This window comes from Equus caballus, chromosome 3, assembly GCF_041296265.1.
Source record: "Equus caballus isolate H_3958 breed thoroughbred chromosome 3, TB-T2T, whole genome shotgun sequence".
Taxonomy (NCBI): domain Eukaryota; kingdom Metazoa; phylum Chordata; class Mammalia; order Perissodactyla; family Equidae; genus Equus; species Equus caballus.
The window spans coordinates 55,052,301-55,067,811 of record NC_091686.1 but is presented as its reverse complement, the minus strand read 5'-3'; the positions used below and the strand labels follow the sequence as shown (position 1 = coordinate 55,067,811).

Here is a 15,511-nt window from a genome sequence, read left to right as displayed (position 1 = left end):
CTCCATCTCTATCCTCTACCCAGATACAGACTCGGTCTTGTCGTTATAATTAATGCACCTTGTCTCCACTCCAATAGCTGGATACCTGTCTGAGTGCCTTTATGGATCATTCTTCTTCTTCCTCTGAGACTGGGGCCCTGCTTTGCTCGCATCTTCTTTCTGTCTTGATCTGGTCTCCCTGAAGACTGCCCACTCCCAGACTTGTAGCCGCTGAGTTTTACCATTATAGCTCATGCTGGATCTTTTAGAACAAACCACCGAACCGAATACCCCACCACTGACTAGCTGTCCCATCCCCATGTCATCTGCCTGGCCGCTTGTGACTGGATCTACTTCTGGTGAGTACTCATCTCAGCTGATGTGTCTCATCTCTTGACTGGGCCTTTCATCTCCCCTGCCTCCCGTCCCCCGCCCCGCCCCCGGAAAACCCGACCAATCAAGACTGTCAACATGCAACATACAGCATTCTATATTCCATGTTTCTAGTCAGGGACGATATCTTGCAACTACCAATCACTTCTTTTCAAAGGCACAGTAAATATTATTTTGGATTTGAAAGAGCCAATTTAGCTTTTCATCATCATCATCAACAAACCATTATGAAATTCATGAGTCTTGCAACGACTCCCCTTCTTGAGCATTGCAGCAAAGGAATCTTAAGTAACAAAGTGGGAGGGAAAGAAATGGCAGACAAGGAAGCAACAGAAATTTATCTAAAACATTTAAGCAGTCATTTGCTCTGACTGGAGGTAGTGCAAAAAAATGTGTACTAATTTATAAATTAAATTAACAGTGGACATATTGTATTTCTAGTTGAAAAATCTAGAAGAATTAAGCATAATTAACTATCATGTTTTCTTTCTTCTACTTGAATTCTGTATTCTAGAATAACCCAAGAGAAATCAATCTCAAACCAGTCATGCAAATAATTGGGGGAAAAAAATAGGCTCAGGGGCCAGTGGTGCAACGGTTAAGTGCACACTTTCTGCTTTGGCGGCCCCAGGTTCGCTGGTTGAGATCCTGGGTGCATACATGCCACCGCTTGGCAAGCCATGCTGTGGTAGGCATCCCACATATAAAGTAGAGGAAGATGGGCACAAATGTTAGCTCAGGGCCAGTCTTCCTCAGCCAAAAGAGGAGGATTGGCAGCAGATGTTAGCTCAGGGCTAATCTTCCTCAAAAAAAAAAAAAAAAAAATAGGTTCACGTTTTACAAATAAACTTCCTTGCTTCATGTCAAGTGGGTAATAAAAAAGTTAACTTGTACTGACCTTATTCTTACATAATTTCTAAGACTATCATATAATGTTACTCAGAAAAAGAAGCTACATTTTGAATTTTAATTTTGGGCCAAATAATTACTATTTTTGCATTCATGAAATAGCTCTACTTAGTTTAAATCTCCCTCATATGAAAAGAGGTAACTGCTGGTAACTTTTCCTTTTTCGGCCACTTCACTCTACCACAAATGTGGGCTAGTATGCATATTCATTCTTTTTTCCTACTTTTACCATATTTTAGTTTTTATGAGTCAACATTGGAAGGTCAAATAGCTTCTATCAAGAGTTCAGTAAATAGATTAATTATCTTTACATTCCTTTACTTTCATTTTGCAGGTACAGAATTTCTTCATCAAGTCTACGCTATTAGTCTACGTAACTGCAAAAATTATCACACGATAAGACACAACTATGTGTCTTTGAGGACTTAAGACTTACAAACTCACTTCCCTATCTGCTTTTAAAAATAGTGCTAAAAAAAAATAAAATTCAATACTACATAAAACATAGATTGATGTTACCCAGAGTAATAAAAATAAGACATCCGGAGAACTAACAGTTCTCGTTATTTGGCATGATCTGGTGCTGTAGTCTTCTGTACTGTGTAAACTTAATTTCCATTAATATGTGATAATCATTTGTTTGGTATTACTGTGCATATTTACGTGATGAATACCAGAGTTGCCATGTACTCAGCACAATATCCTCATGTGTTTACAGTAATTGCACAGCTGAGATAGCCTATGAACAAGAACATGTTGATTCGGTTGGCAGGAAACCAGGATGAATCAAATGGACGACCATGTTGTCTCAAACTGAAACCTCAAATGTTCCCTCTCTTTGCCACAAAGTGATTACGCAACATGCTTCAAGTCCCCAAAGGGCAGAACACGTTTGAAAAGCAGTCACTTGGCTAAGCCTGGAGTCCTACGACACATTTCTGAACTACCGGTGGTTGAATTCAAGTCGAAATCTAACTCTGGGACTATTGCACTAAATCAGACTCAAAAACAAACAAACAAATGATGGATCACATATCCTGACATTTCTTTTAAAAACAATTTTCAAAATTGGGGAAAAATTTTTAAAAAATTTCAGCAATTTTAACCTCAATTTACATGGTCATATTCTCTTCAAATATATTTTCTAAGCCTTTGAAATGGGCAGGTAGTGAGGAAAGAAATGCAGTAAGTAAGAAAAACTTGGTTTTAGGTTATACGTAAATCAAATAGTTCACTAAAAATCACATCAATACAGCAACGTTCTAATCTGGAGAGAAGCGATCTTGTCTAATATCTACTTCGAATTCTGTAAACTTGTTTTAACAGTTGTTATTCTGGCTTTGTAAACTTCAGAAAATAATCCTGAACTCCACGAACTTGAATATTTAGTTTCACACTCCACCACCATCTAGAAAACAATCTAACGTCTAACCCAAGGTTTCTTCAGTGAGCGAGCCCCGTGCTCACTCCCCTCCCACCTGTCCATAGTATAGAATAGAGATTTTTAAATTTAGGTGATAGCCTAATCATCAGGCAGTTTTGGAAATTAAAATGGCTACCTTGACATTTCTGAATTAAAAAAAATCTTATTTTAGCCTTTTCAACTATATTAAAATTTACGATTTCTTAAACGAAAGAGAAGAAAAATACAGCATGAACAATGTGGTGAAAGGTTCCAACAAGCTTCTACTGAAAAGAATTAAAATGGGCAAATAAATCCAAAGAAGCCTTAACCCTCCTCCATTCCCTGTAATAAACCAACAAAAATCACATAAATACCTCAAATAGAAAGGTGACATAGGTCTTTCATCTTCCTGTGAACTAAAAGGAAAATAAATTTTGAATTAATATACTTTCTGTTAATATTATAACATGCCAATTTTAGTAAAACTCTGTTCTGTCACAAATTTTGTTCTGACACATTAGAGTTAATCTAATGTGTAAGGTTAGTAAAATATACTCTCCACTGGACCCAGCCAAGGTCAGCCACTCCTCCCAGGGAGACCATCAAGACAGGTTTCTTTCAAGACTGGCCTAAGGCAAAAGTAACTCACATCCCACTTTCAGGAGGAAGCTTTTTACAACCTGATTCTACAAGCCCAATCCGAGTACTCAGTATTACACATAAACCCTTAAAGAGATGACATCCTCAATTATCTCAATAAAGCTAATTACAGCTCATTAACGTGATGATGAAAGTAAGAAACAGCCAACCAAATATTCCTGTTAAGTGAGAGCCACTTCAGCAATGACGCCCCAGCAATGAAGAGCACGTCAGTAAACAACACTCACGCTCTTTGTCTTCTGTAGTTACTGTAGGTATTAACGGGTGCGGATAACATAAAAGGACATAAACAAGAGTATAAAAATAGGTTAAGTTCCTCAAACAACAAAGAAGCAATATGGAGCTTAATATAAAAGTATTTAACTTAAAAAATGTAAAATACATACTACAATAAAATACTTTTTCCTTCCTTAACATATTTTTTTCTTCTGATAAATGACCTCGAAACAAAGACTGAGTCTCTCCCCCTTAGTGTCTCCTGGAGTGGTCTTTGAACTTTTTTGATTATGCACTTATATAAATTTGCTTTTCAGCAGCCACTCCCCTCAATATATGCCTAAGTATCTATCTAGATTACGTGGATCATTAAATAGATAAAAGTAAAAAAGTAAAGTGTTAGATAAAATTAGAAAGCAGCTCTACTATTTTCTTGTTGTACTCCTATGGTTAATTTTGTACACCACCTGGGGTGCCCATCACCTTTGAGGAAGCAGCTGGTTAACTTCAGCATTATCTTTCCTTCTCTCTCTCTTTTTTGGGTTTATTTTTCATTTTCTTAAACATCATTGATGAAAAGAGAAAAGTTTGCTACAATTGGTAATATTACACTGGCAATCACCAAAATCTTCTTACAAAGTTATAATGCATGCCCACACACGCGCGCGCACACACACACACAAATCTGTCCTGGAAGTTGAAAAGGTCTCAACGTTTTAGTTGGAAAATGACACATAAAATAGGACATACTATTTTTCATTCTCTCATGATTTTGGTTTCCAATTTCAATATGACTTAGCTGTTGTAACCCTAATGTTGCCGAAGATTTTAATGTTTGTATTTGATTGTGCTAGTCCTTCCCAAGAGAAGGCTAAGTGATGGATCAGCTGCATTATCAACTCTAACGTGGGCAGGCTGAGGGCAGAGCTTGTGGAGCTGGGCTGCAGAGCTGAAGAGTAGAGGCGACACCACCTGGGACGCGTCCAGGTGTCTTGGGAAGAACCCACCTGGAGCACTGTTCTTACAGGAGGAGACCACTTTCAGCCAAACTGATACAAGGAGCTTATACATTTGACTTCAAAATAACCCTTGAAAGCACGTAAATTATAAAAACGTTAGAATTGGGTTTGTTTCCTAATCAAGGATTGAGTGTCAAAAAGTATTAATTATAACCAACACTATACAAAAAGACTGTAACTAAAAACCTACGATGATTTTGTTATTAGAGGAAAATTGCCTCCATGTGTTATAAAATGGGCACTGTACTAAATACTCTTTTGCCTGGAATAGATCCTTCACTCTAACGCTTAACAAACTATAATGAAAATTAACAAGGGTACTTTAGTGAACATTCAATTCACAATATGGTTGGTTTCCTTAGAATTTAGAAGTGCTTGGGGAGATGGTTTAGATGGTGCAGGGTTCTGAACACAGCTGTTTAGGTGTTTTGCTCATGATTTTTGTGTGTGCGCTAAATTTCTTTGTAGCAAACACAGGCAATCAAAATCAATCCATACTTTTTTCCTTTACACCTTCTCTCCCTCACACATGTATTCATCAGCTAGGTACTACCAGGTGCTCCACATTAACTATCTCAGGCAAATCCTCACAAAAACTTTCCCTGCAACTTGCCCCTCACTTGAGGAAAGATGGCTCAGAGTGGGCACACAATTTATCCAGGTCACACAGCTAGTGATATGTAAATTATTGTATTACATGTTAGGCCATTTTTGTTATTTACTGTCTTCCCTTCGATTTTAATCTATCAAAATATGGTGGGATGAATAGCTCAGTGAAGAAAATTCATGTGATGGCCAGTCTGCATTCCAGTAGCCCTCAACAAGACCTCGTGGACTTTATAAGCTCCGTGTCATGCTTCTGATTACTGCAGCTCGACACCGACCTTAGTCAAAGTCCATTCACAACGCATCATGCCTGATAGCACGTATAAAGTGATTAATTTATTAAAATGCACTGGCAGGATGTCAAGAATGTCCCTTAATAGGGACACAAGTTTTTAATCATAAGCAAATATTTTTCAGGCTGCATTTGCACAAAGTAAATTTGTCAATGAAAGACAAAATCAGAAGTTCTTAATTTGGGTATGTCCCAGAAGGCTGAACAGTTTTAAGTGTTCCAAAAAAGAAAATGTAAGCACTGTGATTTAAATAAAATGCAAGAGACTCAGTATTAGATTTGCTCAATCAGCAGCAATCAACACAGCAGCAGTCCACGCACCATACCCAGAAAGAATATAATGCAAAAAGAATAAAATAAATTTTGATATTTAATTAGCATATTTTTCCTTTCCCTTTCATAAAAGTACCCTTGCCTGGGGTTTGGTAATGTAATCTTGACAAAGGTGTAAATTCAAAAACAAGTAAAGTGTCGATTTTAAATTGATTGAATCAATCAATTCTGAAAAAATCAACTGATTAGGCAATTTTAAGGAAAAATAGCCAAGGACAATTCTTCCAAATAGAATTGAGAAAATAAACTTTTCCACAAAATTTACACAACAGAATGCAAAACATTTGAAAAGATCACCATTTCCACATCTGTGCAAAATGGATTTTTGTACTATTCTGAAGGCCCCCAAACATCTATTTATAGAGGGTACTTATGCCTCGTCCTGGTTTTGTGGCAATCTCAGACCTGTCCAATGATGTTAAATGTCATAATTTTTTGCCTAAATTTTAAATGGACAATTCTGATTCACTTTTAATTTTTAAACGTAAGCACATGTACTATGAGTGAAAAAGGGAATGTGTGTCAGGAAATTAAGCCAATGACAAACTGTAACAACTTGGAATTCATTCAATTTCCTCCTTGGATACAAGTGTAAACCCCATGTTTTAATTATTTCCTGTTTACTGACTTTGAATAATGGCTGAGCTTAAGCAGCCAATTAGCTTCCTTTTTTTTTTTTGTTTAATTCAAACATACATTGAGAGATTTAGGCAATCACCTCAGGTATGTCAGGCAACCAGGTTGCTTAATGTCCTCAGACATGTGGTGTTATATTTATATTCTCTCAAAACAACTGCCTGTGGGAAGAACATTTATCAAATAGATTCAAGTAATAGGCCAAATCTAAGAAGCTACAACTGAGAAGGGCAATAACATAGATAATAGGGTTTTAGTGAGCGGGGTCCTATCTAACTTATTTTTTTCACATGGCTCAACATGGGTAAATGCAATAAATGAATGTCACCTAGACTTACAATCTCTCCACGACCAGCACTAATTTCTAAACTGGAGCCACAGAATGCAAGGCCTATCAATTTAACTACATAGCAAGATAATTGAAATCACAAAAAGCATGGTGTTGTCTATGTCTAAGAAAAACCAAATACTGTTGGGAGAATTCCCAGAGCGAAGTATTGAGAATGGACCTTCAGTTACTGGATCAAATCACCATTCCATTCACTTCCCTTTGAACTGTCCTGATAAATGTTCCAATTAGTCCAACTTTCTAATTGGTTAATGTGGCTGGCTACCAAAAAAATTAACATAATCTGCATATTTAGCTACATCATTTAACTACATTTTCAAGGGATTTGAGCTCGAAGAAACAGTTTGTAAGTGCTCCTTGAGTACTGAAAAGTATAGAAAAATAGGTAAATACTAAGGATTACGATCCATTCACTGAAGAAACTAGGAAAACCATCTATGGGAGCTTAAAACAAAACCAAAGAGCAAAAGGGAGAGAGGAAGTGAGGGACAAGTGAAAGGATAAAATTAAAAGTATTAAGTCAACACTTTTTCCGGAATTCAGGTTTTTTCCTCATGTTGCAACAGAATATGCTAAGGGGACAAATTTTCTTAGAGAACGATGAAGTGAGTGAAGTTAACACATTTTCTCTCCTTCCTTTCTCTGCAGAATAAAGTGCCACACTTGCTTGCGCATTTGTGGCTCGTCCACGGTCTCAGGCATTACCATGCCCCACTCCAGCTCGAGGGGAGGAAGCAGCTGGTGTTCTGCTGCTCAGATTTTTGGTTTGGCCCATTCAGGAACATGGGAAAAAACAATCTCCCTATTCTTTTTGGAAGCCCAGTGTAAAAGTTTTCCTACCTGAGTGTTGGTAGCTGTAATTTTGGGGGATATTTTTGTAGATGTATGTATACTTCTTCCCTATAAACCCAAGCAGCTTTGTTCAAAGTTTTATTATTTGTATGTTGTGACTAGAATGCAACATCTGGCCAGTAGAATTAAAAACAAATCATTGACGTTCAAGAGCAAATAGATTTTCCTGACCAAAGGGTAAATGCAAAGAGCTGAGGCTGTTAATATTCACAGGACATGAATTTTTAGCCAACACTAAGAGGTATTATTTTGGAGTCAAAACAAATGGACGAAACAAAAGGACTTCCAAAAATTTAGAACTTTTTTCTCAATAACATAGGAAATTTCTACCATTTTTTCGATTGCTTAGTGGAAAATTGATATACATTGTTAGAAGTGGAATTGTGCTCCCTCAAACAGATATATTGGAGCCCTAACCCCCAGAACCTCAGAATGTGACCTGATTTGGAAACAGGGTCTTTACTGAGGTGATCAAGTTAAAATGAAGGCATTAGAGTGGGCTCTAATTCAATATGACTGGTGTCCTTATAAACGGGAAATTTGGACCCGGAGACAGACATGCACACGGGGAGAACGCCATGAGAAGATTGGAGTTGTGCTGCCACACCCAAGATGCTGCTGGAAGCTAGGAGAGCGCCCTGGAATGGATCATTCTCCAGTACCTTCAGAGGAAGCACAGCCCTGCCAACATGTTGATTTGGGACTTCCGGCCTCCAGAATGGTGAGACAACAAATTTCTGTTGTTCTAAGCCACCCCATTCATGGTAGTTTGTTACAGCAGCCCAAGGAAACGAATACATCTACTAAATTTTTTTTCCAAATTCAGAAATAAAAACCTGCTTTATGAAGGTGTCTCCATCTTACAAAAAGCTCGTGCTCTGAAAGTTCATTTGTAGAGATGCTAAGAATAGAATCAATTTCCCATACTGACATGGGATTAGATTTCCAGGCCTGCACCTTGCTTTATATATATAATGCACACTCAATGAATGGTGCTGTATTAAATCTATGTTCCCACAAGACACAGAGAAGACACTCTTTCCTTCTCTGCCCACCGCCAGAATCAACTCTGGGCCAAAGAAGTGCAGATTGAGTTTCATCTCTCGATGCCCCTTTGAATAAGAGCTTTCAATCTTTAAGAAATTGATGCATGCATGTGGGGGAAGAGGAGCAGTTTTTAAGGAGGGCAGGGTGGAGTTGCTTTATCTTCTACTTCTTTTGCATCTCTCCATACGGTTTAGAAGGTCAAAAGTGAACCATAACTACCTGCCGATTGACACAGCCAAGAGGCTCACACTGCCCTTCACCGAGTCCTGGCTGGAGACATGCTTAGAAGTCACAGGATGGAATTCTCATTCCTGTTATAATATTTAAGTCATGTTAACAAGCCAACTGTTCTCCTTAAAGAAGTTTCTCTCTGAGCCCCCACATTTGGTCAATCACCAGTTGTATTGATGCTATCTCAAAAAAAAAAAAAAAAGACAAGTCTCTTGAATCTGATCTGTCCTTTCCATTTCACTGCCTTGGTCTTTCACAGGGGGAGTACTCTCGTTCCCTGCCACCCACACCGCTTTATCCTTAATACGCTCACCAGATTCAGCCTCCTACCTTAAAAACTTCTCCTGCTTCCCCAATGCCTTTGGGGTAAAATCTAAATGTCTACGCCTGGCACACAGGTTCCTCCCAATCGAAGTCCAGCATACCTGTGCAGATCTCGCACTGCACTTTGGTAACGCTCCCCATTTGTACGTGCTGTTCCCTGTAGCTTAAATGCTTCCTCCACCTCTCTCTGCCTGGCACATACTGCATGTCTCAACTCAAGTGTCCTCTAGTCTGGGAAGCTGTCTCCAGCTCCCTGGAGAGGGAGCTGCTTCTTCCTCCAGGCTCTGAGAGACTCAGCTCACCGCTATAAGGGAGTGCTGAGCACACCACACGGAAATTCGTGCCTTCAGATGCTGGCCTCCCTTCCTGGATGTGTCTTTATCTTTGTACCACCAGCACCTAGCAAGGTACCTAGAACACTCCAGGTGTTCAGTAAATGGCTGTTGAATAAACTCAGCATCATCAAGACTTGGCTGAGCGCTAACACTACTGTTTGATTAAATATTTTGAAAACATCCACTGTTCGTAAAATTAATTTTGCCAGCTAGAAGCATTCTCAGATATCTGTATGCTGACTACTTTATCTTGTTCCCTTTTATTCAAGACTTGAAATTGCAACTGTGCCATGGTTTTCCCCCATTCTTAATTGAATAATTTCCTTTCTCCTATGGCACAATTAGAGGTGGGAGTTCTGCCCTTATGCCAGCAATGTAAACACTGTACTTTCTGTGCTGAACAGGGAACTCAGAAAAGGATATGTTCAGGCAGTGGGGGTTTGAATACAGCCTTGCCACACACTATCTGTTTGTTCTGGCTGGAGAGCAGGAAGAGAAAATTACTTCACCTCCCTGCAAACCCAAAGGTTGTTTGGGGTTTAAAGAAGTTTTCGGTTTAGTCACAAAACTATTTTCAGGGCAGCTGGAAGCTTTCATTTTCGTCTGAGATTCTTGTTCAGAAGAGTGATGTTTATCATTATCATAGACATATAATGATTGCCTTAAGGAGGCAGTAATTCAGAATGCAAAATACCGTAACTTTCTTTGGGGGGGGTTGATATCAGTTGATGAGAAAATATTTTTAGAACATTAATAAACAAGTTAAAATATTTTCCAGTCTTTAGTTACTGAAACAAAACCAAAAGAATATGGGGATACCTACAGAAGGAAAGAAGGAAGTAATTTTTCCTAATTTCTTGCAATAATTGTCTTTTTAATAATATTTTTAAAGGTCTCAATATAGTTTTTAACTAACAGATACATAATTTCCCAAACTGTTAACTCTGAATGTGGGTTTCTTGAAGGAGACAAAAACGTGCAGAAAGCAATGCAATTTACCCCGTCATCTTCCCCCAACAAACCCTCCCTCTGCCAGAGGAGGGCTCTGCACAGAGAAGTTAAGGACCTGTCTCCACGTCGCCACCATTTTACACTGGTTTTGAGGATGACAAGCACCTGGCGAGCGTCTGAAGGCTCCATGTCTCACTACGCTTGGGCTTCGTGAGCTTCTGCAATCATGTGCAAACGCTCTCTTGGCAGTTTTTGAGTATCTACTACTCATCAGAGCCTACGACAGGTGCTGGACATATCCAGGCTAATGAGGTATGGTCCCAACCTCACAGAAATCATAGGCCAGGGAGAAAGAGAAACTTGAAATTTGATAACTATGACGAAAAAGAGATACACAGCCACCATATATGGAGGGCTCGTCCAATAAGCCAGGCTTTGGACTAAGAGCTTCCTATACATTTTCTCATTCAATCCTCAAAGATGCCCTTGGAGGGAGGTATTACTAACCAGATTTTCAGATTAAAAAAAAAGCGAGTCTTAGAAAGATAAATTAATGGGTTGAAGGCCACAGATCCAGGGAGAGCTGAGATTCAAATCTAGGTCTTTGAAGCCAGAGCCCCAAACCTGACATTCAGAAGCACACACAGTCTGGCAGGTTAGTGGAGGTTAGCTGAGGGGGGTGAATTTTGAGGGTCCCATAGGCATTGGTGGGATATAATGAACAGGAGAAGAACTCTTCAACAAAGACAAGAGAATGTGCGAGAACGCAGGAGGAGACACTGTGGGGTGCTCGTGCCAGGCTGGCGCACGAGATGACCGAGAGACGGCAGGTGCTGGAGTTTTTGGTGCAAAGTCAAGGGGTTGAAAGTGAAGGAGAGTCACTTATAGAAATACAACACAGTATATCAGTGGTCTACTCTGGCTGGCTTCTGGTTCCTAATTTTAGTTTCAGGAGCTATTTTAACCCAGACAGTGAAATTAACATTGCTTTCCATCATCATTTTGCTGAGAGCAAAATACTGATATATCATTTTAAGCTTTTTCTAAACCCTTCTTAACTTCTAGCATTTTAGTTCCATTCATTATGATCTGAGTGAGGCAGTTCACTCCTTGGTTTTATCTCTATGAAGTTCAAGTTTTCCGATTTTTTTCTTATATTTGACGAGAGCATACCATGTTTCCTGACCCCAAACCTTAAAAGTTTTCTAAAATGTATCCTGTGTCTCTCCGCTCTCACCCTGCCCAGGATTTTTATTTCCTTACTTAGGTACTTTAATTAACTTCTAGGGGTTCCTATTGTTTTGTTTTTACCGACCCTGTCCCCACTATTTGCCATTAACATGTCTTTCTTATGCAAGAACGACAGTCAATTTCCACACCTGGTTTTGTGATGATCTGGCCAAGGATATAATGCAGTGGCCAGAAGAGGCAAATCTATAGAGACAGAAAGTAGACTGGTGGTCACCTAGAGCTGGGATGGGGGTTGACGGTGGCGTAGTCAGTCTGAGCTGCTATAACAAGATACCAGAGACTGGGTGCTTTAAACAATAGAAAGGTTTATTTCTCACAGTTCTAAAGACTGTAGGTCTGAGATCAGGGTGCCAGCACGGTCAGGTTCTGGTGAGAGCTCTTCCTGGGTTGCTGTGTCCCCACAAGGCGGGGAGCAGGGGGCGAGGGGGAGTGGGGAGAGCACTCTCTGGTCCCTTCAACTCCTTATAAGGGCACCAATCCTATCATGGCAGCTCCACCTCCATGACCTCATCTAAACCTAATTACCTCCCAAAGGTCCCACCTCCAAATACCATCACACTGGGGATGAGGGCTTCAACAGAGGAATTTCAGGGGGACACAAACGCTCAGTCTGCATTAGGGGTTGATTGCTAATGAGTACAGGGTTTCTTTTTGGGTGTTGAAAATATTCTAAAATTGATTACAGTGATAGTTGCACAACCTTGTGAATATACTAAAATCAGTGGAGTGTACACTTTAAGCAGATGAATTGCACAGTATGAGAATTAAATTTCAATAAAGCTGTTCCAAAAGAAGTTATTTCCAGTTCTTCTTAAGGGAAGAATAAATAGTGCTTTTAAAAGGTTTTGTATAGTACAAGTTATTTCTTTGGCAATTCATTCTGATCATCACCTAAATATATAAGTATCAGGGAAAAAAATACGGTAAAAAGTTTTGAGAGTTTAAAGAAATTTGACTCTATGGTATTTTCAATGGCACTTCCCACAAATCATTCTTTAGGTCACTTTCCAGTATTCATCCAATGAAAGGCAAGGCAACCATAGAGCATCTCCTTAACTGTGTTAAGCACTCTGGCATTCAAGGAACTGAAAGGCCCTGTAAGTACAAGGATGACAAAACCAAAAGAAAAGCAGCATGCACCCTTTCCATCTGAGTAGTTTTACCATCAACAAAGAACTATCATATTCTTTAACTCCAAAACTCCCCCTGTAAGTAAGTATGTCAGGTGGTATCGTCCCATTTTATAGATGAGGAAAATGACCAAATTCATATGGCTAGCTAGTTGTCAGTGTCTGGATATGTTTTCTGATGACAAATTTACTACCTTTCCATGGCTTTCCCCACCATTGTGTGCTGAATACCTAACACGTCTGCATTTTCAATGGTTTAGACTAGGTGATCTCTGTCAAATTTAAAAATATCCTCTCCTTACTTCATACTGTCCTCTTTATTGGGAGTGATTAGCAAATATCTAGACTCCAGAGGTACCGCAACTATCATGTAAGAGTAGAGCCCACAGTATTTGTTCTCAATGACTTCTCGTTACCACCAAATACACACCACAGTGGTGACAAAGTCTAAGTTGAGACACACAGCCCTTAAGGGTTAACCCAGATTTGAAGTGAGGCAGCTTTTAATTCTCCCTTAGACTGTGTTTGTGGAAGAGGAGGGGAGAGTGTAGGGAGTGCTATCAAAGTGCCGACAAGCTGGGAATAATATAAGTTAATGGATAAATTAACTGAAGGTGTCACCACCACAAGCAGTAGAGGGCTCTCTAACACCACACAGGGGATGCACGAGCATGACCATCACTAATTACCTGGGTTGTTCCCTGGTTAACTCCCACATGATCCCCATATGAGCAATGTTTACTTGTTTGCAAAAGGATATTCTAAAGACCAATAGTTAGAAAGACCAGATGAATTCTGCTGATAAGAAGTTTCAGTGAAATTTTCCCATGCGGGATCACTAATACACGTTAATTAACCCTGTTGCTATAATTCTTCTTAAAAGAGCCATTGCAATATCGAATTACAATGTATTTCACCATCACAAAATAAATGTACAGTAACATATTTAATATCATGATTTGCTCGATGAAGCAATGAAAAAGAGAATTACACAGACATTTTTGATCTCAGTCCCCCATTTTGGTAAATAAGCCAAGGAAAGAATAGGATGCTAACACATGAAAGCAGATACCAACACATTAAAATCAAAGGAATCTAAATTAATCATTAGTGTTGTTAACTTTATGCTCAATCATTATTCTTTGTGCCTATAAATTGAGTTAGTGGCTATTGGAAAGTTAATCTAGCAAATCAAATTACTGCTGTGAAAGTTAAGAGTTTTGTCATAGACATAGATGCAAAGTAAAGACTTTCTCACCCTATTGAAGTCTTTCTGTACATAAGATAGAGATCCTTACCTACAGATCCAAATACCTAAGGAAAAAAATGCAATGGAATATGAATCATGCAGAGAGACTGAGGCATAAGTAAACCCTGGAATCTGAAAAAACATACTATCTCATTAGTGACACAAGGCAAATTACATCACCTGAGAAAAGAAAACTTTTACTTCAATTCTTAATATAGTTTCTCCACTTCTTTCTGACATTATCTCATTTTTTGGGGAACATTTTCAGATAGCAAGTGTACCCCATACAATGCTATACAGTATGTTGAGTTTCATCATTAAGAAATACATGTAAATATTTTAGTGTTTTTAAAAATAATTGGGACAATTTAACCATCTGAACAGATATGTACTAAGATCCTATCTTTAAGCCATTTGAAGTGAACTGTAAGACCTGAGTTCTTCACTTTACAGAAGGTCACATTTTAAACATTTAGCCTCTGCAGGTTTTTCTAAAGATCATGAGTTTCTAAATAGTCAACTCCATCCTGGAAAGTCTGCAAATTACATTAAGTAATAAAAAGATAGAAAAATTCATTAAAGGGAACCAAAGTATTTTATTTCATTCTTAGCTTTCAACCTCATTTGTTACTCTTATCTTAGTTACAGATTAGCAGGAACAAATTTATCTTCTACATATTTTCACATTTTTCTAAGAAAGGCTACAAAGTCCCTCATGGAAATCATAAACTAAGTAGACATTAGGGTACAAACATACCCTCCAATAAGATCACATGCTTATATGAGGTTAAATAAAATCTGGGTACTATTATCCATGTGGGCACATCTCTATTATTATGCTAATCACACCGTCCATACAGGTATTGTAATTATCTGGTAATGTGTCTGTACCCTCACTAGCATGGGACCTTTCCGAAGCAGAGTTTGTGTCTTAATTCCCCTAGTATCACTGGCAGTACAGAGTAGTGAGTGTTCAGTCATGGAGAAAATACTAAGCAACATTGTAAGTATGCTCTGTTTTAATAGGTAACGCTGACCATGGAGTAAATGAAAGCACCAATTATGGAAAAAAGACCTCACATAAGGTCATGATACTAAATATGCTATTTGGGGATGCTGAGTAGTATAGTGTTAGATTCTTATTTCTACTTGCTGTCAATGGTTTCAGACAAGCTATAATCATTAACTAGAGTTTAGATCACTGCTTCTCTGTGTGGGTCGTTTGTATCAGATTTGCTTTTAGGAAGCTTGTTAAAATGTAGACACTTTCCCTGTCACAGCCAGATTCAGATTCAATAAGTCTAGGGAAGGAGGGCAGGAGGAAGAAGCTGATTTTACAAATAA

The 15,511-nt window shown here is 38.7% G+C and overlaps 1 protein-coding gene across 19 annotated transcripts in view; it reads right to left on the bottom strand.

The window, feature by feature from the left end:
- FAM13A (family with sequence similarity 13 member A) overlaps window positions 1–15,511 on the bottom strand; it is a 316,899-nt gene that overhangs the window by 77,392 nt on the left and 223,996 nt on the right. For 9 of the 19 annotated variants that reach the window (XR_011437490.1, XM_070263412.1, XM_070263416.1 and 6 more), the window contains one exon: window positions 3,061–3,102. The exons of 9 other annotated variants lie outside the window; for them this stretch is intronic. Coding sequence is in view for 9 of the 10 variants with exons in the window: in XM_070263412.1 (XP_070119513.1) it covers window positions 3,061–3,102 (42 nt within the window). In the remaining variant the exon portion in view is untranslated. Of the gene's footprint in view, window positions 1–3,060; window positions 3,103–14,176; window positions 14,233–15,511 lie in introns of all 19 variants that reach the window. One more of the 19 variants, XM_070263420.1, reaches the window with a different exon arrangement.